This window comes from Mesitornis unicolor, unplaced genomic scaffold (genome assembly GCF_000695765.1).
Source record: "Mesitornis unicolor isolate BGI_N332 unplaced genomic scaffold, ASM69576v1 scaffold9740, whole genome shotgun sequence".
Lineage (NCBI taxonomy): Eukaryota > Metazoa > Chordata > Aves > Mesitornithiformes > Mesitornithidae > Mesitornis > Mesitornis unicolor.
The window spans coordinates 12,175-36,175 of record NW_010160252.1 but is presented as its reverse complement, the minus strand read 5'-3'; the positions used below and the strand labels follow the sequence as shown (position 1 = coordinate 36,175).

Here is a 24,001-nt window from a genome sequence, read left to right as displayed (position 1 = left end):
GGATCATAAATGAAAAGCTGCAGAGTTCAATTGCACTGTATAACAATAAAGCAGGAAAGACCAACTGCCAAGCGACTGGCAGCTGAAAGTAGAATTTACGGTAATGCTAACCGAGCAGATCTGACTGTTGATATAACGTTACAAACATCCACTCTTTCTTAAACCAAGTAGAGAGCTTTTTGGTTTTGAGAACTTACTGTGCACCAATGCATAGTAGGGGCAGGATTACACACAACTTCACTGCATGGTTTTAAATACTTCTTAAATCTTTATATATGAAATAATATGATAACTTTTTTTCTTATGGACTCCTTTTAAAATATCCGCTGCGTATTGCAAAGGCAACTTCATCTAGCTATGAATATCCTTTTTCTCTCTCTTTCTGACGTTTATACAAAGTCTCTTTGAGCACCTGCCTAAATCCAGCACTGTGCAGAAGGTCATCTCGTTGTGCAGTCATGAATACCTGATTTCTGTATTCAGAAAACCACACCCCCCAAAAAAACGCCACCCTCCCCAGGGAAAACAAACAAACAAAAAAGCCCTCAAAATCCCAGATGAAATATTCTGGGTGGAACAGTAGCAAAGCTTCGGTAACACTGGACTAGTGGCCATGTTACCACTCATGAAGTATCAGTTTACTACAGAGTTGTTTAAGGTGCATAATATCTTCACAGAATCCCAGAACGTTAGGGATTGGAAGGGACCTCCAAAGCTCATCCAGCCCAATCCCCCTGCCGGAGCAGGAACACCCAGATGAGGTTGCACAGGAAGGCGTCCAGGCGGGTTTTGAATGTCTGCAGAGAAGGAGACTCCACAACCTCTCTGGGCAGCCTGGGCCAGGGCTCTGTCACCCTCACTGAGAAGAAGTTTCTTCTCAAATTTCAGTGGAACCTTAATCTTAATCGATGAAGTGCTGTAACTTGTTTGAAACATGAAACACTCCTTGCAGAGACCCCTCACTTTCCCCACTTTTGTCTCTCAAATATTATCCTTGCCTCCAGTCTCTCTCTGGTTAGAGAATAACAAACATGGCAAACATCTTGTTTAGCTTTGTTCCTCAGGCAAGAGCAAAGACAACAAAAGATATGTGTAAAATTGATGTTATCAACTGGCAAATACATCTTTTTATAGATACATTCATGGTTAAAGCCGATCTCCGGCACAGCTAAATGTAAAATTGCTTATTTCTGTTGCATGCATATTTCTGTCTGACCCATAAAGTGGATTAAAAAATATGTTGAAAACGTTTGGATGAGGAGGTAAAAAAGATCGAAGAAATACCAAATGTGACATTTCAGACTATGCAGAACAGTCACCCGAGTTTCAATAAGCACGCCAACGAAGGCAGATCTTGTATCACACATCACTTTCTCTTCCTTCTCCATCACCCCTGCAGCATGAGACAGCAATGCAGATGAGAAACGCTGCCCAAAGCTGCTACGGTGAACGCTGCTAACTTCCCAAAGTTCTCGTGCAAAATCCTGTCCCTTCTGAAGAAGTTGCTTTCTGCAAGATGACCTCTGCCACAAAGTGCTTCCTATTGATTTCAACAATACTGGTCATGAGACTGTCATTATGCTGTAAGGAAGTACAGTGGTTAAAAAAAGTCAAACCCAAGTTTCAGAAAGGTCTGGGTTCGAACTGTGCTGCAAACAACCGGAAGGGCCTGATGCTTGCTTTCCTAGATCCTCACCCAGCTCCTACAAGTACCAGGTGTTTGTTGGTCCAGTATGGACCCGTGTGGTCTCAGCACGGGCCAGCAAAAGGGGAGGAATACCAAAGTACTGACTGAGAGCCAGGGAGCTTCTTCAGACACCTTGCACAGGGTTACTGTGACCAGCATTCGAGCTTCTGTCACTGCCAGATCCACTACAAGAAGGCAACTCATTTTCTTTGAATGTACTTTGTTTTGAAAGCTCTCATTTTCTGCTGTAAAATTGCTGAACTGTGTTTTTCTGTCCAGTAATGCAGACACCTTCCCAGTGCATTACTCTACTGACAATTAAATAAGCTTCAGTTTAATGATCTTTGTGTGCTCATCACATGTAAGCTTTCCTTCACTCACATAGCACTACTAATTAATGGAAGACTATTATTTGCTGAAATTATGATTAAAAACGAATGTCCTAGGGAACGGCTGTCTTAAACACCACATTCAATAACCAGCTCATAATTACTTTCATGAACTAGTTTCCTGAAGTCAGACTGAAAATGCAGATTAAGGGTTGTACGCTGTATTCCTGGTGCTGGTAAGCCTCCAACACGTACCCCAGTGAGCACAGCTCCCGTGTATGCCGTGGTTGTTGATGTTCCTTGCTTGGAAGGGAAGGCTCTGGGTCCAAACTAACAGTGAACACGTAACATGCATTACAGGGGCAGTACGAATGCAGTCTGCTCTCATCCATACAAGGCTGAGAGGGAAGGATATTGCAATCTGTTGTAGAAAATGTTTACAAAAAGAATTGTATTGCTTATCCCTGCTACATTGTCTTGAAAGAGAATCATAGAATTGTTTAGGTTGGAAAAGACCTTTAAGGTCAAGCCCAACTGTTAACCTAGCACTGCCAAGTCCACCTCTAAATCATGTTCTGAAGTGCCACATCCACACATCTTTTAAAAACCTCCAGGGATGGTGACTCCACCATTGCCCTGGGCAGCCTGTTCCAACGCTTGACAACCCTTTTGGTGAAAAACTATTTCCAAATATCCAGTCTAAACCTGCAAAGTGGGATGGACACAGCTACAGTCCTTGCATGCTTGCATTCATTCCCAGTGCCTCCAACTGGGAGAGCAAAAGTTCCTTGAAATAAGAAATCGCAGCAGCGTATGATCAGCAGCTCGTACCTGCTGCAGTACTGCAACTGCCACCACACTGACTTGGTTTCAAGTGTGATCAGCAGAGGGAAAGGCAACACAAAGATGATTTGAAGGGAAATACAAGCCCTGTATACAAAATGTTTGAGCAACTGTGAAGACACCTAGCAAGGGCCTGTTAAAACCCTTCATTTCCATCATAAACACATAGGAGATGCGGTCCTTAGAGAGAAATGGTGACAGCAAGCCTTGTGTGCTATTTGCCAAGGACTGAAGAGTGGGGTAAAAACGTGTTCACTTGGATTGTGCTGCTTGGCACTGAACCAAGCAGAGGTTTTTTGTGCAAGCGCCGCTCCCTGGCTGTCTCCGAGCCACCCTTCCATGCACACAGCGACCTTCTCTCCTGTCCCACGAAAACAGGCTGCTGCGTGCATGCAATTTGTTACGGGGGGTAAAAAAAGGATGGAAAAGATGGTTTTACCAGGTCTGTTGATGCTCTGTGTCCTCCTCCACAGAGGTAAGAGGATCTTCTTGCTTTGCAAACATGATTTGCATTTATTTCTCTAAAATGGCCTACGTGCTATTTGGTTACAATCTTTTGTTTCAAGGCATTAATTGTCACCTGTTATGACAGGGTGGTTTTGCATGAAAAACAGGAATTGTGTGAGTACAACTTCAGAAGTTACTTTAGAGACTTTGCCTGCTGTCCCTAGAAATCCTCAATGGCTTGCAAAATCACACAGAACAGCACAGCTTTACGGGAAGGGTCACTGCAGAGCTGTAAGAAATTCGATTCATTGGCTGGAAGTAGATCAGTCTGTTTAGCTTTCAGATCAGTCAGTTTAGCTGTCTTCTGGCCCAACTTAGAAATTATCTTCTAAGCTGTTTTTATCGAGAGTCAAATTTCTTCTCATGTCGTTATTTTATTGCAGTCCAACTGGCACTCCTCTGTTACCTTCCCTTCCTCCTTATCTAAAATAAAATTAACCTGTTTTTTAATCTACATGCAGTGTATACTGTCCACTAGAAGACGATCAGGTCAAAAGAGAAGCGACTCTGAATACTTAATATTTGTCAACTAAAGCACATCCAGATAACACAATCTGATACCTAAAACTCATTTAAAAATTGGCTTCTAGGCGAGGACTCGGGGAAGGAATTTTTGGATGCCTTCTGTTCACTTTTGAATCTTTGCCAATTTTGATGATGATGATATTTCCATAAAGTCATATTTGTTTTCTTTAAGAAGATCTTTCTTCCCTATTTTGCTTTAAATCTGTATGAGACGTTTTCCTCTTTTGGAAATGGAGAAAAAATGTAGTAATGTAGTTGACTCCAAGTGTTCCTCATGTACATAACACAAATGTGTTTGCCTCAGTGCTAATATTTAAGGGAAAGAATGACACACAGCAAACTCCAAGGAATCCAGTCAGCGATCTTGAAGTCTTCAGATGGACGCTGGGAGCTCCATGCTGGGAGCAGGAAGAAAGCAGTTTTCCTTTTGAACACTGACAGTTTGGTTGTACCCACCTACTACAAACAAAAGATGAGAGCTACTCAGTAACAAACTGCTGGTTCACCTCGGCTCCGCTGTGCTTTTGGAGAGAACCAGCAGTTACTTGAGATCCTATTTTCAAGGAAAAGTCAATCTAGTTGGTAACAAAACTTCCTTCGAGAGAATTCGAGCCAGGAATGCTTTTGTGTGTTGTGTCTCTTATGGCTGTGACGCAGTTTTGTTGAAGGCTGTGGTCAGAGTTAGACTGTGATCTCGCTGTTCCTGAGCTCTCCTGAGCAGTTCTAGCTGCTTCACCTTTACAGACTTCTGGGTCATTTCTAATCCAAGTTTTCACTTACTAAGACTAATAATAAACTTCTGAAAAGTGTCCTTAACTCAAGTTGGCACTTGAGCCACTAATCAGTAAGGAAAACAGGAACAAATATAAGGAAATGCATACAGCCCCACTCTCTCACAGCCGATGATCCAGATTAAAAACCACTTTATATGTGCTATTTTAACCTGTGTTTCCCAGGTTGACCAAACAGAGTAAAGACCATGCCATTGTGGGAACACGGGCAGAGATTCTCTCGGCTTTGCTTCCCCAAAAGGCTGGCTGGCAGTGAAGTAAAGGGTGAAAAGTCTTCCAAGGCCTTGAAAACGAGATTCCTCCACATCAGACGACCTGGAGCAGTTCAGTTTTTCAGAACAGCCTCTTGTGAAGAAATCTCCTGTTATCTTCAGAGTGTTTACATGGGAGGTTACAAGTCTGAACAGGCAAGTGATTTCCTTTCGCAGTAGTCACTGCCACGCAGGTGACAGGTGGAAGAAAATTCCTGGAACTCCCAAGTGTTCAAAGGCAGACTCACAAAGTTTATGAACCCACTGTTTGAAAGCGCACCAAAACCCAAACTCCTGCCCTGGGCAGGGCTCTAAGGGAGGAGCTGAGCAGCCAGAGATGCTTTCACTGAGGTATAAATGTAAAGCAGGATGAGGATGGACTATGTTCTGTGTCACTCTGAACAGAAGCAGCACGTGAACTCGGTGCCATTTGAGCCTTGGCTGCGTTTATGGATGAGGTGGTCTAGGAGCCTGCCTTGCTGCCAGGGCAGCGGGCTGTTCATGGGATGTGGTGCATGAATGGCAGCATTCATTGCCTTCCTCTTCTCAGCTTCTCTAAGCCTCGGGGCATTCATCCTGTGCCTTCATCCTGGTTCCCCTCTACTCTAGTTTCCTTGGAAAACAGAAAGCAAGAGTAAAGCAAGATTGAGCGCAGAGAGCGCTAATCTAAAATAAACGACCACTAGCCATAATAAAATCTCTCATTTACAAAACTATCTGCAACTGTGCAGAAAGCCTTGATGAGATAGACAGTCCTTGCTGCAGTGCAGGGAAAACAAGCCCTTGCACACAGCAGATTTACTTCAGCCAGGTCATTTTCAAGGACCCGAGCATGTACTGCACAGAGTCCTTCCCACGTAGTCTTGACCTATTAACTGCTCTTTAATGTCAGACACCATCTCGGTTAAAACCCACAAAAACTCTGTTCTGAACTCATATGTGACCACATCAAGGGACTCTACTTATGCTGAGGATCATTAAACCTGTTGGACAGGTTATAGCAGCTGGCTTCCCCGTAGGGCCTTGCAACTGTCATGACAGTAGTTCTCTGCATAATGTTTTCTGATGATTTCTAATATCATTTTCTTTTCTGCAAAAAGCAGGCTATTCCGCTAGACCCTTGTTTCCTAACAGCAGGAACCACCCTTTCTGTTCAGCTGCATTCCAGCCCCCATTCCCTACCAGGGTGGCTGCTGCAGCATTTTGGCATCTGACACTGAGGAAAAGGCTTCAGAGGGTGAGTCTCCTCCTGCGGCAGGGCAAGGAGCTGCTGTTCGCCTCACCAGAGCCAGGCTGTCCAGTCTGTAGAGCGCTTTGACGTTCCTTTGAGCTTTTCTCTTTGTATATGTTTCTGTAGCCAGACACACAGCGCTGTGTGTGTACAGATGACAGATGTGTTTATATTGCTTTATAGGTGGAGCAGCGTGCAGAATGACGTTTTGCCAGATGAATGTGAAACGCTGAAGTAGACTTTCACACACTTAGCTCCAGCAAAATGCCTTTTAAAAGTTGTTCCAAGGTACAGAATACTATTTGCCATGACAAAATCTTAAGTGCGTGGTGTACTGCTGAAAGCAAGGTGCTTCAAAGGAGAAAACAGGATATACTGAAAGTCAAATTCACTGCATCAGGAAAAGACAGAGAAACTCTGTTCCTTCCCCTATTACTGACAGTAACACTTTTTTTTTCTCCTTTTCTATATTTTAGAGCCTGAACCAGTTCAATTTTCCCCAGTGACAGTTTGCTCTCTGTGATGTAAACCTGCTAAGGATTTTTGCACATAAGCTTTGAAGGAAATACTTCTTAAATCTCTAAGTACTGTGCCCTTAGCATGACACTTGTCACCTTTTTATTTATCTTACAAAGTGAGCAACAGTTTTCAAAAGGAGCACTACAGATTATAAGGACAGCTTTGACAAGCCCAGAGGAAAAATGATACTGGTTTAATGCTTTGGGGGTTTTGGAAAACTGTAGAGTACAAACTGTCATGAAGCCAACTTAATATAACCATTTCCTTTATACTCTAAGGATTCACAAGGGACTTCACTGCTAGCATACAGGAAATAAAGTCTGTTGTGCTAGAACAAGACTTTGTTTCTTACAATTTAGAAAACTACACAAAGTTTCCTTACAGGAAATGTTACATTCATACAAATTCCCATATTTATTTGTAGACAAAAACTACCATTCACATAGCAGGAAAACTAGATGAAAACAGAGACAGCACAGACTTAGGGCCATTATGGGGTATTGGTGAACAGCCCTACATGATGGCAATAAACACAACCACACAAAAATGTACTTAAAAGTGGAGATATCTTTATTATTGTCTCATTTTCCAGTACCAGCCTAATTTCTTAACACGAATCCTTGAAAATGAATTGTGACATGAATGCATTTCTTCAGTGAGGAGCTTGCAGAGTTTAATTTAGGTAAAGCTTGTCTTCTGTGGTTACACTATTCGACCAAGATATACTGACCTGGGGTATTTTGCCTTTAGATCAGGCCACTGGACGATGAAATAATCTGAAAAGTAGTAAAGAATCTTTCCAGACAGTGATAAAGTTTCCACGCGGCAGATGCTCTCCACATACACAATGATCGTTCTCTTTATTCCTAGAAGCCCAAGGAGAAGAGCAGACGCACAGACAGGAACACATGTTCCTGGGCCATTGCACAGTATCTAAAAGAGATGAAACATTTTTCAAAAGTAAAAAATGAGCTTTTTCATATGGTGAAGAATGAAAAGCGTGCATATTCATACAACATCACATTTGCAAAGATACTTTAAAAACAGAAGAGGAAAATGAGTATGAAAAAAAACAAATGTGGGGAAATGGAACAAACAAAAGTCATTACTGAAAGTAGCTGCCAAAAAAGATCATCTTTTTTTCCATGTCAAGGAGGAGAAGGCCTCTGACATGGCACAGTTAATTTCTCTGGAGGAAGCAGCATTCCTTGACTCATGGGGATACAACTCTACTCTGCCCTGGTGAGACCGCATCTGGAATATTGTGTCCAGTTCTGGGCCCCTCAGTTCAAGAAGGACAGGAACTGCTGGAGAGAGTCCAGCGTAGGGCTACAAAGATGATCAAGGGAGTGGAGCATCTCCCTTATGAGGAGCGGCTGAGGGAGCTGGGTCTCTTTAGTTTGCAGAAGAGGAGACTGAGGGGAGACCTCATTCATGTTTATAAATATTGAAAGGGTGAGTGTCACGAGGATGGAGCCAGGCTCTTCTCGGTGACAAACAATGATAGGACAAGGGGTAATGGGCACAAGCTGGAACACAGGAGGTTCCACTTCAATTTGAGAAGAAACTTCTTCTCAGTGAGGGTGACAGAGCCCTGGCCCAGGCTGCCCAGAGAGGTTGTGGAGTCTCCTTCTCTGCAGACATTCAAAACCCGCCTGGACGCCTTCCTGTGTAACCTCATCTGGGTGTTCCTGCTCCGGCAGGGGGATTGGACTGGATGAGCTTTGGAGGTCCCTTCCAATCCCTAACGTTCTGTGATTCTGTGATTCTGTAAACCAGCTTCCAATCTCAGTCACAGCTTTGTGCTGTATCAATCATGAGATCGGTGCACAGATTAAGACATAATAAGGCCAAAGAAGTTTAATTAGGATTACTAAACCTGGGATCCAGTTATAAATCTCCTGAACTTTGGCTTAAGTCAGCAAAACACTTAAGAGTTCAGTAAAAATGTGCTGATGAATTAGGACCTTCATCAGAATCTACGAGCAGATAGGCAAGCCTGGTTTTTTGGTTTGTTTTAATAACCACCAGTACATAGAAACAAGCACACAGAAGGAAGGTGTTTTGGTAAATACATGTAATGTCCTTGTAGCAGAGCATTTAAAATTCACTTCTAAATGTTAACAGTAAAAGAAAGTGATCTTTAAATTTTAGACATTGGTAAACTGAAAAACAGATTGCTTAAAAGCAAAAGGTTTAAACCAGGGTATATTAGGCACTCTACTTGGGTATCAAAATTGATTTCAGGTAAGGAATTTCTTACTAAATTTAACTACTGCCATGTAATCAGCACTTTCTTGCACCAGCTGGGGGCTATGTGGAAATAAAGAGTTCCTTTATAAAATCATGGCCCTATATCCTAGAAACTCATTTTTTTTTGTTCCAAGTTCACCAGCTTGTGAAAGATATGATATTATACATGATTATATACATATAATATATTATATTATTTCTGTTACAGGGCTGTAGCAAACATTTCAGAATGTTTCCTTCCCTGCTTCATGGCAAGATCCCACTGATAAACTGGCTAAGAGCATCTTGGCTCCATGCAGCTTTGGTGCTACTGAGTTCCAAACTCTCTCACCTAAACTTTTCTTTGCCTTTAAGAAGGTCTCAGAAATCCAGCCTGGGGATGTGATGGCCACAGTGCAGTGTTTTCTTATCAGAATCAAGAGAATGTAATACTGTATGCAAAATTACCCGACTCTGTTGTTGATCTTAATTGAACTATTTACCCATGCAAGACCTGTTGACATTTTCTGAAAGACCCTTACAAGCAACATGCTGTATATGGTTTTAGTCCTGAAATTTTAGGGTATCAACAGCCGCAAATACTTGTATAAGAAAACTGCAGCAGTGTGATTCTTGTATATTCACATTTATATAGCTAAGAAGCGAAGAAGCTGAACACATAGATTTCCATACCAGATTTTTTAAATCACAGTAATGTACTGTGGTTTCCAACCTCCTGTTGAACCTGATTTCAAGTAAATCCATGCTGGGACTTTAAAACCTACCCTACAATCTGCTGATAATGCAGATCTGTTTTTTATACACTTGGCTTGCTAAGCAAGACCATAAACCAACCACACACACTGGCTTTTACCATTTCAAAGAAACTTCCACACCTGTGAACTACACCAGGCATTTTTCCCTGTTTCTTGACAAGTTTGATCATTTTGCACTGATGTTGATTGTGCTGCTGGTACATGACTACTGATACCTAAATTAAGGCATGTTTAGGTATCTCTGTTTGTAATAAGATTCGTTCCTGTGGCATAAACGTGGGTATAGGAAACAACTTGGAGTGTTCTGTGTTTGCAGGCAAAACCCAGCAGTCTGTGCTGCTGGTATTTATATACCAAATATATTTGGTGTTTGGTATTCTTGTGTCTAAATGTACACACAAAGGCAAATGCTACAACGAACACACTAAAGATCACGTAATGAAATAATAGCAAATGGGTCTGTTTGTCAATCTATGCGTAGCTCTAAAGGCCACACTGAGTTGCTGTTATTACTTTGCTGAGGTCCAAAACAGAAAAGGAATAATCAAAATTAAAATTATAATAAAATACCTCCACTATATATGGAGGTATTGATATATTGATATGATGCACTCACTATATACCTCCTACTGACTGTTTGTAACTTGTAAGCTGCTTTTCAGATGCCCTTTGATTCATGGAAAAGTACTCACATGCAGAAAAAAGTATCCTGAAAATTACGGATTAGGCATCTCTACAAAAAACCATGATCTGATCATAACTCATATCCTCTGCTTTCTTTCCTTTCATACATACTGGTTCAAACAAGATAAAGCAGATGTGGCTGTAAAGAATCTCTGTATGGAAAGTGCCCATAAAATACTGTGACTAAAGATTTTCCTATTCTAAAATGATTTGGTTTAAGAATTGTGCTCTGAAAGAGACTCTAGTATAGACCAGCTGAAGCCAAGAGACAGGTAGATTGCTATCTGAATCTGGAGTCGTGATCTGTAAGTCAGAACTACTAATCGGCTTTGCTGATCACTCAAAATTAACCTTCAGTGTGTGTCTGGAGATAGGCACCTAGAACTGGTGCAGCTGCTCCTGTGTTGGAGTGGCAATTCCATTCAAAAAATCCGGTCTGACCAGTCCTACTCACTCCCTCTCACACTGTCAGCAAGAAGAGAGCAATGTTCGTGCTGCTTGGAATCCAGCATCATACACTCATCAAGGGATACAGCTGAAAATGCTGAGAAAACAAGTATGCACACTACAAAGAGGAGGAACCACTGCAGAATCTATAAGCTAGAAATGCTGCTGTTCAGCTCCTGGCAGTACATGAACTTGTCGATGCTGGAAAAGAACTCAATCATCTATAGCCTTCCTTAAACACGTAAAAGAAGGTGAGCTGCCCTACTAGTGAATTTCAAAACACTGTTCAAAAGCAAATTTTGGAGAATGATTGATGCCTTCCACCTTTAAAAGATCAAGGCTTTTGTTTTTCCCCTCCAGCAGAAAACAAGGGAATCTAGTGGCTATCATTAGCACGCTGTGGAGAAGAGGCAGGCATGTATTGGGCAAGAAAGGACCAGGGCCTCTACAAGGTCAACCGACTATTCAGGGTAAGTGTTTCCCAATATCTATTTACTTCAGCTACCAGTCTGCCTGTAGAATATTTGCGTTGCATGAGGTATGTCTCCGAAGATCTCTAGTTTATTCGGTTCAGCCTTCCTCGGTGAGGCAGCAGAAAGTGGGAAAGAAGAGGTCAAAGACAATTTTTCTGTCACCCCTGTGACCTCCTGAGCTGCAACTGCCCAAGGACTTTCTTTGTCACTGGGCTATCTGACTTTGCTGCCAACAAGCTGTAAGGGATCGTTCCCAGACACCAGTGCTGAAGGTCCCTTTACACCACGTACATTCACCTCTAGTGCAAAGAAATGTCCAGCTATCTGTTAAGCTGGCTCACTGGCTGCCTGGCTTCACAGCTAGGCTGATAAACTAAATCCTACACACTAAAATCCTCTACCAATTCAGTGCAACCCGATTTTTTAACAGTACAATAAACTACTCAATCTGTGTATTAAAAGAGGTTTAAAAGTAAAGGACCAGAATACAATGTTTATACTTAGCAACTCTCTCTATAAATCTAATTTCATATTAATCACTTTCATACAAAAATGGAATAGTTCTTGCCTTTCTGTTTCAGATGTTTTCTACAGCTGTTGAAAGAAAACAAGCTAAGCCAGCAGTCTGGCACGCTGGGAACACTGGCACATGGCACCACTGCTGATAAAAGCTGCTTTAGAGTTGGTGAATGCAGCACTGTAGCAGAGTGACATTTACCAGCTGAAACACTGAAAGCATAGCTCACAGCTCCCCTGGGATTAAATGTCAGGTCACTGGTTAAAACAAAAATGAGTAAAGCAGAAAACTCGCCGTTTTTCTCATAAATATGTAAACATACATTTGCTGTACATCTTTAATGAACAAGTATTTGAGTCCTGCTCATGTTCCCAAATTACAGCCATCAAAGGGCAACATAAGTCCCCCTAAACTTAGTAGAAAGTGGAAAAGTAATACGAGATTTGCTTTGTGTAAGAACCTGTCAACACCTGCTCTTCTCCTTAATGACTTCCACAGAGATTGGCCTTTGCCACCTGGACAAGAGCAGAAACACCACCCAGCTTCCTGGGGCTGGCCAGGTTTGTGGTGTGGGGATGCTGGTTGCTGCTGCGGGGTGATGTACGCACGTGAACTGAAGACTGTGTTATGCGCCAGCTATGGAGCTACCTCCTGGAGTACGTTTAGGACATTGCTCATACCTCCTCAGTCCTGGTAAGCCTCCTTTCCCACAGTGCTAAACAACTGGAGATAAGAACAAGGGAATGGATGGTGGTGATAGAGAGCTACTAAAAATGGCAAAGGCAAATGGAGTGATACAAAACTGCCCCAAGCTGTGCTAATTGCATGATCTCTGTATAGCCATGCAAGTAAACAGACCTACTTTTTAACAATGTAGGAAAAAAAATAGGTATTTTTTGCTTCTCAGGAAGTGTGGACCTAAAAGCAGTGATTTATTAATAATTTTAGTTTGTGGTTTTGCTGGACTGCTAAAACTCAGATTTTGTTGAGAAATACTTCATTTCAATGGCCAGCTAACATTTGACAACAAAAAATAACTGTTCAGCCTGTTAAGGTATGAAAGCCCAGAAGATATCTCTGAGGTCTGTCAGAAAAGCCAAAGAAATTTGAATGGCTCTTCCTGATATTTTAAGGAAGGCAAGGAAAAGGAAAGGGGTTAAGAAAGAAGCAAGCATGGAAGAGGAAGTGGGAAATGAGTTTGAATTAATTGCAAAGAAGTTAGCACAGAAGAAAAAGGAGTTTTAAAACATGACCATACTGCCATCTCTCATAGAAAAGATTTGTCCCTTTGCAAATAAGGCTTCCTTTAAAAACAAAAAGCTCAAATCTCTTAATTCTTCTATCAAGAACAAGGAGGAGCGTAAACCAACCTCGCTCAGCTCTGATGCACAACTTGACCATCTACAGAGCTGACAAAACTCCTCAGCTGAAGGTACTTTCAGCAGAAAATTCCTCCATTTGGACCAAGTTTGACAAGTTTCCAGCTTGCCAGGCAAAATGAATTCTGGCTTTGGACTGAGCTTTCAAAGGTCAGGAAGGAAATGCACCAGAGAAAGCCTTTAACGGGACTGTAATGTGTGCATTATGTATTTTTATTTTAATCGCATGTTCTTAGTCGATGACAAACACCCAAAAGTTGTGGTGTTGATAGCTGGGCTTACAGAACGAAAAAACCTGAAGTGCCATAGCAAGTTACAATACATGGAAACCTTACAAAAATCAGCTTCAAGAAATTCTAGAAACAATGGCAGACAACAATAATAAACCTTACAAAGGCAGCAGGAGTGACAATAAACACAAGTCAATGACGTACAAATACAGAAATTAACAGGGGGCAGAAGACACCGTCTCCACACAAAGGAAAGCCTCCCTCATGAAACCACAAACCTGACTGTAGAATAACCTGAATAATCACAGAATCGCTCGGTTGGAAAAGCCCTCTGAGATCATCACATCCAACCACTCCTGTCTACCCCCTAAACCATATCCCTAAGTACCTCATCTACCCGCTCTTTAAACACATCCAGGGATGGTGACTCCACCACCTCCCTGGGCAGCCTGTTCCAGCTTCTGACGACCCTCTCAGTAAAGAACTTCCTCCTTATCTCTAACCTGAACCTCCCTTGGCACAGCTTGGTGCCGTTTCCCCTTGTTCTATCCCCCATCACCTGGGAGAAGAGATCAGCACCCACCTCTCTACAACCTCCCTTGAGGCAGTTGTAGGGGGTGATGAGGTCTCCCCTCAGCCTTCTCTTCTCCAGGCTAAACAAGCCCAGTTCCCTCAGCCGCTCCTCATCAGGCTTGTTCTCCAGAGCCCTCACCATCCTTTCAGAAACGTGTGAAACAGAGCAGAGAATGATTCCAGTGACAGGGAAACTGAACAGTCACATTTAGTGAAAGCTGAGCAGAGGTCCTTGGACACTGAAAGGAAAACTGAAAGAAAAGCCATAACAACATCCTCATTTTCATGTCAGGGCTAGTTTTGGACTCGCCTGGACTCAACAGGGAGGAAGCTTGGGGTTTTGACACTTCAGGAGTTTATTGCCTTTTGTGATTTCAGAATGTACGAACAAATGTTTTTGTGTGGTGTTTTTTTGTTTTGCTGGGGGAAGGCTGGTTGTTTCTGTCATGCAAGAAGAGAGAATCTGCAATGAATTAATTTGTATTTTGCTATCTAAATTACAGCATCTCATGAGCTCATCAGCACTTGCTCGTTTTCAGTATGATCTTACTGTGCTGAAAACTTCACACTAATGCCCTGTAAGGTGAAGTATCCAGCTGAACATTTTTTTTCCTTCACCTACAGAAGTACTGAGTGCTCCCCACAAAGGCAGCTGTAATTTGGCTTCTCAGTCTCAGCTGCTCCCATTTCCTGCCCGTGCTTCCCAAGGCCCTGGTTCAGCTGACTGCTCAGTGCATCCCGAACAGCCCTCACCCCTGTGGGAACCACAACTGGGCACTGCAGTGCTGCAGTTACGGCAACAGCTCTCTTAATATTGGAAATGCTCTGACTGTAAAATTACACTAACAAAAATAGTTGGTAGTCAACAAATATCTCAAATTTTAATTGTAAATATACTTCCCTTACAAGCTCATGACCAAGGTGCAAGCCTGAAGAGTCAAGACACCCTGGCTGCACTCACAGCTGTGCTGTGGACTCGCCATAGGATTGGGGCACAGCACTTACTTTCTCTCACACAAGTATTTTCTGCTTTAACACCAGGAAAACGATAGTTTACTTCTCACAGAAGATGCATCAAAATTCCTGTATATCCTTCTCAGTGAAGATCTCCAGGTATGGAGAGTATTGCTTTTATGACCATACATTTTGATTCAGTAGAGAAGAAGATAAAATGTATGTGCTATTTGCTTCTGAATAGAACTATTGTTTTAATATGTTCAGCCATAGCAGGTCATATCCATTAAGAATCAATTCCTTCCAGTAATTTTGATGGTCTTAACTCAAGTAACTTAAGCCTGGGTGGCAAACAGGGGAAAATCGTTACTTTTTTCATAAATGAGTAACTCTAAAAGGTTTCAGGAGATACATTGTTCGTCTACAGGGAGGTACTGCAGTTGTAATAGAAATGAGATCACTTCTAGGGAATAGAAATTCATTTGTAATCAGAAAAACAAGAGAAATCTGAGAATTTAAAAGAGAAAGGGATTTCTTCTTAGCTCAAATACCTAAGCATGTAGGAGGGAGTGTTCTTGTTAAAGCTTTTGCTAGTCTAGCTCTTTAGTATGTCTGAAAATTCAAGTTTTGAGGAAAACTAGCTTAGAGTTGTTAACATTTTTTTAAGGTTTAAAAAAATAAGCAGGAACCTTTTCCAACCATTTCTTCTTATTTCTATTGGTGGGGAGAAATAAGAATTTCAGGTTCTGTTTGAGCAATACAAAGGTCATTAAAGGTTTAGTCTTTTTTGAAGACTGAAGATCCTACCCAGTTCACTTCCCTCCACAACTTGTTCATAAACCCCCCTAAAACGTCACACCCTATTTGCTGTTTGAACATCCCTGCGGGATGCGGGCTGGGACAAAACAAACCCAGATATCTAGTCTGATGTAAATCAGGTAATTAAGGTGGAACTGAATTACAGCTGGGTACACTTTTATCTTCTGTCTACATCACTCGAATCATCAGGGGTACAAAAAGATATTGATCATGTTCTGCAGCAACAGCTTGTGTCCAGGCTGGTCAGCAGCTATAGCCTGTAGCATTGCTGTGAAAGCCTTTCTAGCCCACTTGTGTGCATCTTGTAAGCGTGGTTCCTGTTGTTGTTATCATACAATACACACAGTAGGTGTGATGCTCTTCAAAACAAGCAGAGACATGTGTGGTCCTACAGGCACATTGCCTAACTAGGATAAATAAGATCAGTGAATGCCAGAATGGGGAAGAGAGAAGTGGAAGAGCAAGGACTTAAATTAGCTCGCTGTGCAGTCGGGTTGCTAATGTGCACTACTCTTTTTCTAAGTATTATTTTTATCATGAAATGAAATACGTTGGGAAGCATCACCCACACACACCCCCACACCCATTTCCCCAGCTCTCACTTTACAAAAGCTCGGGGAGAGGGAAGGAAAAAAACCTAGCTAGGGGAATTAAATATGGGAGCAAAGGAGAGGTTCCCCAAAACCACTAGAAACCAGATTTAACAACAGGATTTGATTGTAACAGCACTGAACATTGTCACTTCTGCCTTCTAGGCACATAGTGGCCTCACCCAGAGTTACCAGCCCAGTGTCCTCAGAGGGGCAAGACACAAGGGAAGGGGCCCAGCTGATGTGATTTGGATCAGCATCCACATGCAAAGCAGTGTGGGAATCTCCCAGTTTCTGGATCTCAGCAGAGCTCAAGGAGTTCGGCTCTGCCTGTGGCTATTTGACACTGTAAAGACTTAAACAGCTCAGGTCTGTTTCTGAGTATGCCCAGGGGCTTTACTGATGAAAAGAAAGATAACTGGGGTCATTAAGAGTCTCAGAAGTTAGGCAACAGCTTAGTGAGGAAAGTTGGAGAATCTACATTTGGACACATAAAGAAACATGCAGGCTTGACTCAGGGTTTTTTTTGTTTGTTTGGGTTTTTTGTTTTGTTTCCTTTTGTTTTTTTTTTAAATGAAGCTAATCTTAGGCACCCTGCTTAATGGCCCCCATGCTTCAGGTGAACGGTGGCAGGTCTGTCATTGAGATTAAAAAGGCTTTGGAGTGGTAGTTTCCATTCATATGTATAATGCTTCTGCAGGTATGTGGAAGGAGAATGGGACATGTGAGCTCAACATGCTCCCCAGGTTAGCTGCCAATTGTAAATGAGAAACATAGAATCAATGGATTGAAAAGAATCATAAATGACAAGTGTGAAAGTGGTACTAATGCTCAAGTCTGTTGGAAAGTTAGCGTTGGTTATTAAAACATTAAATCAGTATCCAGTCAGTGAGACCAACCAAACATCATCATCTCTGCCAGAAGTTTGTGTCAAGAAATAGTGGCACCAGTGTCTTGTGAGAAACTGAGAGAGAAAGAGATGGAAGGTTGGTAAAGAAAGAACAAGATTACCAAAGCAGATGCAGGCTGGAGAATGAACTAACTCCCTACATACATTACCATGGAGTGGGTCTGTGGTTTATTGCTGCTGATAAATTACCAGAAAGCAAAGGAAATTCAGCCTTGTTGTGGATGAAAAGGTTGGTCATAAAACAATTTAGTACAAGGCTTTTGTCAAGTAAATGAAATGGTAGTCACCAAACTACATCTGTAGCTACAAAAACTAGGTACTAGCTGTCTTTCAGCAAGCTGTTGTTTTAAGCATCACTGTGGTTGAGTCTGAACCTGCCTTCAGTGTCTTGGTCAGAGCACCATGAGAAATCCCATCTAACCTTTTAGAGCCTAATTAAAAATAAGGGCTTATCTCCTGATATCAAAAAGTACTGCTTATTACAGTACCTGCTTCTATTCAAAAGGAAAGGAGAAATTAAATCCAAAGGCTGTTTAATATAATAATACCTACTACTAACAGTGGCCTAAAAGGAGCCTTTAATTGCAGATCTCAGTGTGTCTTCCCTTAGTTAAATGAATATTTGACTTGATCTTGAAAGATGTATTTTAGGTTAGCTAAAACTGATATTTCATATGTATATAAACACCACTGAGCCTACTGCCTTATCGCTGCAGTTGGTATAGCAAGAATCTGCATCAAACACCTGCCAGAAATGTCTTCTCAGTGCAAAACCTAGAGGTGTTAGCAATCTGCGTCTGCAGACAGACCAGATTTAGCAAGACTGTTCACTTGAAACCACGTTTTATAATACACGTGGAAGTGCAGTCAGGGTGTTCATTAGGTTCACATTGACCCTGAGAGCTGATGAGTTAAGACTGCTCTGTCTTTAAACTCTGCTTAGATTTAAGCTTAGATCTCAGTTCATCTTTACTGCTACTTCTGTCCTCCCTCAGAAATGCAGTGTCTATGGGCATGGCTGACTGGCAGTCACAGAAAGAGCAGAGCTCCAACCCAGCTTTAAACGAACTGATCTGAATGGCTTTAGACATTCATCTGTGCTCAGCAGAGGGTAATTCTACATTGTGGCTGCAGGGTAGCTGTACACAGCACACCAGGTAGATGAGGGGTGAATAAGACTCATGTTTTCATTAACACTGAGAAGGTAAATGCAAATTTGTATGGCTTATTTTTGTTTTCTTTTTAAACTATAAAATTTGTATCACTAATGGGCTTAATCCGGATGTTCCTTACTCTTGCCTATTTTGACTGTTAAGAACAATAATAGATCAGACATACTGTAAAATCGATCTGGTCCAAAAGAATTATAAATAGCAGGGAAAGATTCAGTGTACACAAGAATGCACCAGATAGTCCTAGTGCTGCATTATACAAAGTTCACTTGTTATGAAGTGAATAGAGAAAAAAAGCCCCCACCCAGACTTTGTAGCTTTCCACAAAGTTCTACTAAGAACCATGACGTAAGGGACAATAACTTATTATTTTTCACAGTAATTTATTAAAGTGCTATGAACTTCAGACATTTTGGGCAGGGCATAAAGAATGGAAAATCTTAGCTAAATGAAATAATGATCTCCTTTCATATAGCTTTGCGTGAACACTTCTGTAACAACTCTAGAAGCTGCTTGCAGCACATTTAACCAGGCAGGGCAACAGCCATGTGTGATGGGATGTGCAGTCGTGAAAGATTCGGTAGACTGCTAGAAGCATGATCAGCTGGGCAGGTTTCAGGCTTCTAGAAAGAAGTTTCAAAAGGAGAGACCCATTCAGCCGACAGCTGGTGGGCAGGGAGACGGCAGAGCTTGTTGTACTTGCTGTGCAAATGTCAACTTCTTACTGCAGACTTCCCACGGGAAGGAGGCCCTAATGTGGAAGGACTGCCTTCTTTGCCTGATTTAACCCAGGCTTTTCCTAAGAGCAGTGATCTTAAAATATCCGGATTTGCATTTTCCCTAGATGATAGATGTTCTCTCAGTGAAGGCAATAAAAGTCCCTCTTCTCTGACCAGCTGCCTGTTTTCATGGTAGGAATTTGCAGTCTTTGAAGCTACGACTGCATATTGAATCTGGCTGCAACCGATGAATGGTTTTAAAAGCTTTTCTGAGCGAAGGAAAGTGTAGGCAGAGTGGGTTGGCACAAGCCTTGCTTTCCTGGACTTTTAGGCCTCTGCATAGGAAGTCTATCTGAGGTTGACATGCTGTAAAAACTGACCAGCAAATGATGATGTGCCTGCAAAATACCCTGACACCTGTACTTCTATAATTCTTGGCTGCAGGAACGCAAGGCGATCATCTCTTCTGACATCTTAATTTTGTTACTTGGCTTAGTATCTCTAAAGGGACTGAACTTTGCAGAGCACAGATGTTTGCAACTCAGAAATGGGCCTCTTGAAGATGATCTCGAACTGAACAACTATGCTAACTTTTACATTTCCTAAACGCTCTGAGGGCCCATTTCAAGTGTGGGTCAAGTCCTGCAAGACAACACAGGTCTCCTGGAAGCTGTTCAGTTCTTTCTGAACTCGCTATCTTGAAGAAGGGTCAGATGGAACTGCTTTCTCATGCAAAGTAAACTAGGAAGCTTGGCCAGAAGATTAGTGTGAGATACAAAAGGGACACAGTGCTCATGTAAATAAGCACATATAAAGTAACTCCTGTGCAGCCAGGTTTGCCGTTTTCCCTTTACAGCTATTCTGGCTCTGCAGATATGCTAGTTATGCCAACCTAACCCTATGAGCTTCAAATCTTGCCTTTGTGCACCTAATGGTTTCAGGCTCCCTTTGCAGTACTTCTCCTGTCCTGCATTCCTTGAAAACTGCAGCTTTTCTCTAGCTTTTAGGTGTCTGGAGAAGACTCCAGTCATTCCTTCAAGCATACATGCATTTTTGACAACCCTAAAAGTGACTGTAAGGACCTGGGGATCACTCAAACACACAGATGACTTAGAAGCAATTCAAAGTTGTCTCTCCCTCCTGCAGTTAAACAAAAACAGTTGCCTAGACTGAAAACATACAGTATCTGTAAGCTCTACTATTTAAAAAGATGAAGCTCTCAGCATGATGTAATACTGTGCTTGTTTCTAAACTCGGGCGCTGATTTCCATGCCAAAAGTTATAGATGAGTCCTGTAAATGCTGGCATTTGTCCCACTCCTTCTAGTTCTTTAAACTACGAAGCATTACATATTGCCAAGAGTAGAGGCAGTTGCAATTTACCACAAACATTTTCTTCTCAAGGCAATTAAATATCTCCAGTTGCTTCACATACCACACAGAATCTTTTCGCTGGCAATGTGAGGCATTTTAATCCCCGAATAACTCTTTGATAAGTGTTTTAAAACCTTTACAGTTCTCTGGCTTATATTTTACAGAATTCTTAAACAAAAATATGCAAACAGGTAATAGTATGTAAGCAGCTTTCGAGTGGCATAAGATTTGGCGTAACACCAGAGATACTTCTGCCAGTGGCAGGACCAGCTGCGATTGTGGCTGAAGATCTTTTCTAATCATAGATAAGGACTCTTTGGATAGCATTTTGAACCACTGGTTCCCTTAAATGCTACAAAGGGCTTAAAGGCCTTGCTCAAATGTATTCTTAATTTTACAAGGACAAGTGTTTTCAAAAGCATTCAGCTTTGACAGCTTATCACTGTTTCTAATAATTAATTCTACATGTAAATCCCACTGTCACTTTAAATTCCTCTTGTAAACAGAGAAACCATGGAATTAGATTAGTAACTTCCTGCTTTGCTCCTATGATGTGTCCTGTTGACGCTTCTGGTAACATATTAAGCTACACAGTGAGATTTTCCAGTTAATTTCTTTTACAATAAGAAGTTTAAAAAGCAAATACATTAAATGAAACCAGTGGTGTAACAAAGCGATTCCTAAATATTTATTACTCGCCTTTGCTGCAAGATGTCTGCTTCATGTAAACATCCCTCTACTATTTCCCCCTCAAAATTAAAATCCCTGTAAAAAGAAGAGTATGCCATCTCCTTCCTCCCAACTTTATCTCCTTTTCAGAACGGACTTAAAAAAACAAGAGCTGCGAAAAGCTGCTTTAGTGTTCTGCACAATAAACTGCTCTGAAAACATGAGCAAGCAAGTAGCTTTTGATATGATAGGAACTGACCTGTACGATTGAATCCAAGGAGATCAAACGTCTAAACATTCAGAATACCACAAATTTATATATAAGTATCTTTACAATCAGCCATACACAGCGAGAGCTACTATGATTATGAAAAATAATAAAAATTATGAAGAATATCTTGTAACTGCACAAGCTCTTACAGATTTCGTTCAAATATTTAAAAACCCATAAAATATTAATTTGAAATTCTGCTAAGATAATGTTGTTTTTTTAAAACTCGGGTTTAGATAATTGACTCCTTAAGATGATGATAACTCTAGCAAAAAGCCAGCTTTAATCAAAATTTCTCTTAAAGGACTCAAACCTGGGAGTCCAGTGCACTGCCTCTTGAGTCATGATATATCTAAGTATTTTATTTTTATAATCTGACAGCCCTGAACGCTTCTGACATCATTAAGTGTGTAGAATATTTAAAAACAAATGTTGTCATTAGCATGAGAGTGGAGCTTTGTACAGCTTGAAGAAGTTACTAAAATGCAAGGAGTTGCCACTTCAGCACTGACGGTTTTTGTCATTAGATAATTAATGTCAGTCAGCCAAAGACTGAATAAACATGCAGCTACAGCTGAAAAGTCCATGAAAGCACAAGAACTGAATCTGTATGTATTTCTGCTGGTCTGAACCTGTCTGCTCCAGACTGGTCACACCATTTCAGGAGCATGACCAGCCAACGGGATAACCGGGCTTTCAGGCACAGTTTGTGCTGTTGCAACACTGAGGAGATATCATCAAGAACCTGCAACCTTGTTTATGTAACCCCTACCAGCATTAAGAAGGGAGTGACACACACTCTGATGTTACCTGCAAACTTTGAGAAGGAAAACTGGTACTTGCTACACTAATTCATGAGCACTGCAACCTCTTTCTTGGTGTATTGCTGCTTTATTTCTTTCAGCTTTAACTTCACATTCAAAAAAATACCTTTCCTGTGAACTGGAAATCTAAGCATACATATGAGATACCGTCTGCAATGTCTTGATATTCTAAATGCTTTTATGATGCAGGTTAGCAAGTTCTCAATAAATGAAAATTTACTTTACCTACCAAATCTGGTTTCAGTTTGTAGGTCAAAGGAAGGGAGTAAAGTAGGGAGTACAGCGTTGTTACCACAGAGGAGGTCCAAGACTGGCTAACCTCACGGCTTCTGGGAATGCGATCAAGGGTGAACTGGAAGAGAGCACGATAAGCTGTATTGTTGTCCTTCTTAGCATGTTGTTGCTCCTTCTATACAGTTATTATATCTGTCTGTGCCAACTTCTCTTTTTAATCTAGTTTGGGTACGAAACCTTTTATTAGGTACCTTATTCGGTGTCCTGCTCAGCACTCCTGGCAACAAAGTAAAGTGAAATACTAGAACTATGTATCTAATTTTTAATCTCTTCTCATGTTACTTTAAAACATTCCTAACTTAATAAACAATTGAGCCAGAGCGGCTTCATCGCAGTACGTTAACGTAGTGCCCCACCTGGTGGTCACTGAGATACAAGTCCAGGTCTGAGCAGATACAATCCAAACTCAGTGACTCTCGTCTGCCCCTCGCCTGTTTAAATCCTTCGTGGTTTTGCGCTGCAGAAAATGTAACAACCTTTCTCAGTTAATGCCCAGTGCATACGATTAAAAATGCAACGGCAAATATCACTAGCCTTTATGTACTCAATGATTATTCAAAAGATACGAAAGATGCATATTCAAAATGCAAAATATTTGCATTAAGAAACAGGAAAGAACATTTGACCATTAAATAAAAAATAACTTTAAGAAATAATTGTTTTTTTTTCTTAGGGATTATTCACTGTGTGTGAAAGGTATCAAGTTAATAAAACTCAGATGCTTTCTGCTTGTCTTGGAACACTGTAAGCAGTTAACAGCAGTTAGGCTTCCTGCACTCTTCACAGACGGCTTTTGCCTTGACGCAGAGGAACTACACCCAAGAACTATTGCTACATCAGAAGGCAGTCCTGATGCCAATGACATTTTTGGCTGTTTAAAGGGAAAACAAATATATATTGGCTGGAGTGGACTGTTCATTGACATAGCGCCCTATCTTGCTTCATACAGGACACCAGATCACTGTCACTCTGGCAGAACTCTCATTGGGACGGAGAGACTCTAAATACCATTGTAAACACAGAAAACTGCCCAGTTACTTCAAATATACCATTGCTCATTGTCACAGCTTAGCCCTGGTGATTTGTGACCAGGAAAGATTATGTTGCCAATAGCTGTACACTAAACACAAACCACAAATAAGTCTTAAATAGCAACAACTAGAGCTTTTTTAATAGATAAAGTGGAAAGAATAAAACAACACCCCACTTACAAATGCAGAATATTAAGTTAATTTTCTTGACTGAAATGACCCTGTTTGGTTGTGATAAGGTTCTTCAATTACCATGATGCTGTCAGGTATTAACCGATGTTATGAACTGGTTGCTTTATGTTTTATTTGCAGGTGTTGAAACACCGATTGCATTAGTCTGAAAGCAGAATACGGAAAAATAAACATGCCCCCTGCTCCCCA

At 41.3% G+C, this 24,001-nt stretch overlaps 1 protein-coding gene across 1 annotated transcript in view; it reads right to left on the bottom strand.

The window, feature by feature from the left end:
- Window positions 1-7,023: 7,023 nt before the first annotated feature.
- Window positions 7,024-24,001, bottom strand: part of ALG14 (ALG14, UDP-N-acetylglucosaminyltransferase subunit) — a gene marked incomplete at its 5' end in the record, with an annotated part of 21,794 nt that continues 4,816 nt past the window's right edge. The window contains 2 exons of the mRNA XM_010189487.1: window positions 7,024-7,616; window positions 22,525-22,647. Coding sequence (XP_010187789.1) covers window positions 7,386-7,616; window positions 22,525-22,647 — 354 coding nt within the window. The remainder of the gene's footprint in view (window positions 7,617-22,524; window positions 22,648-24,001) is intronic.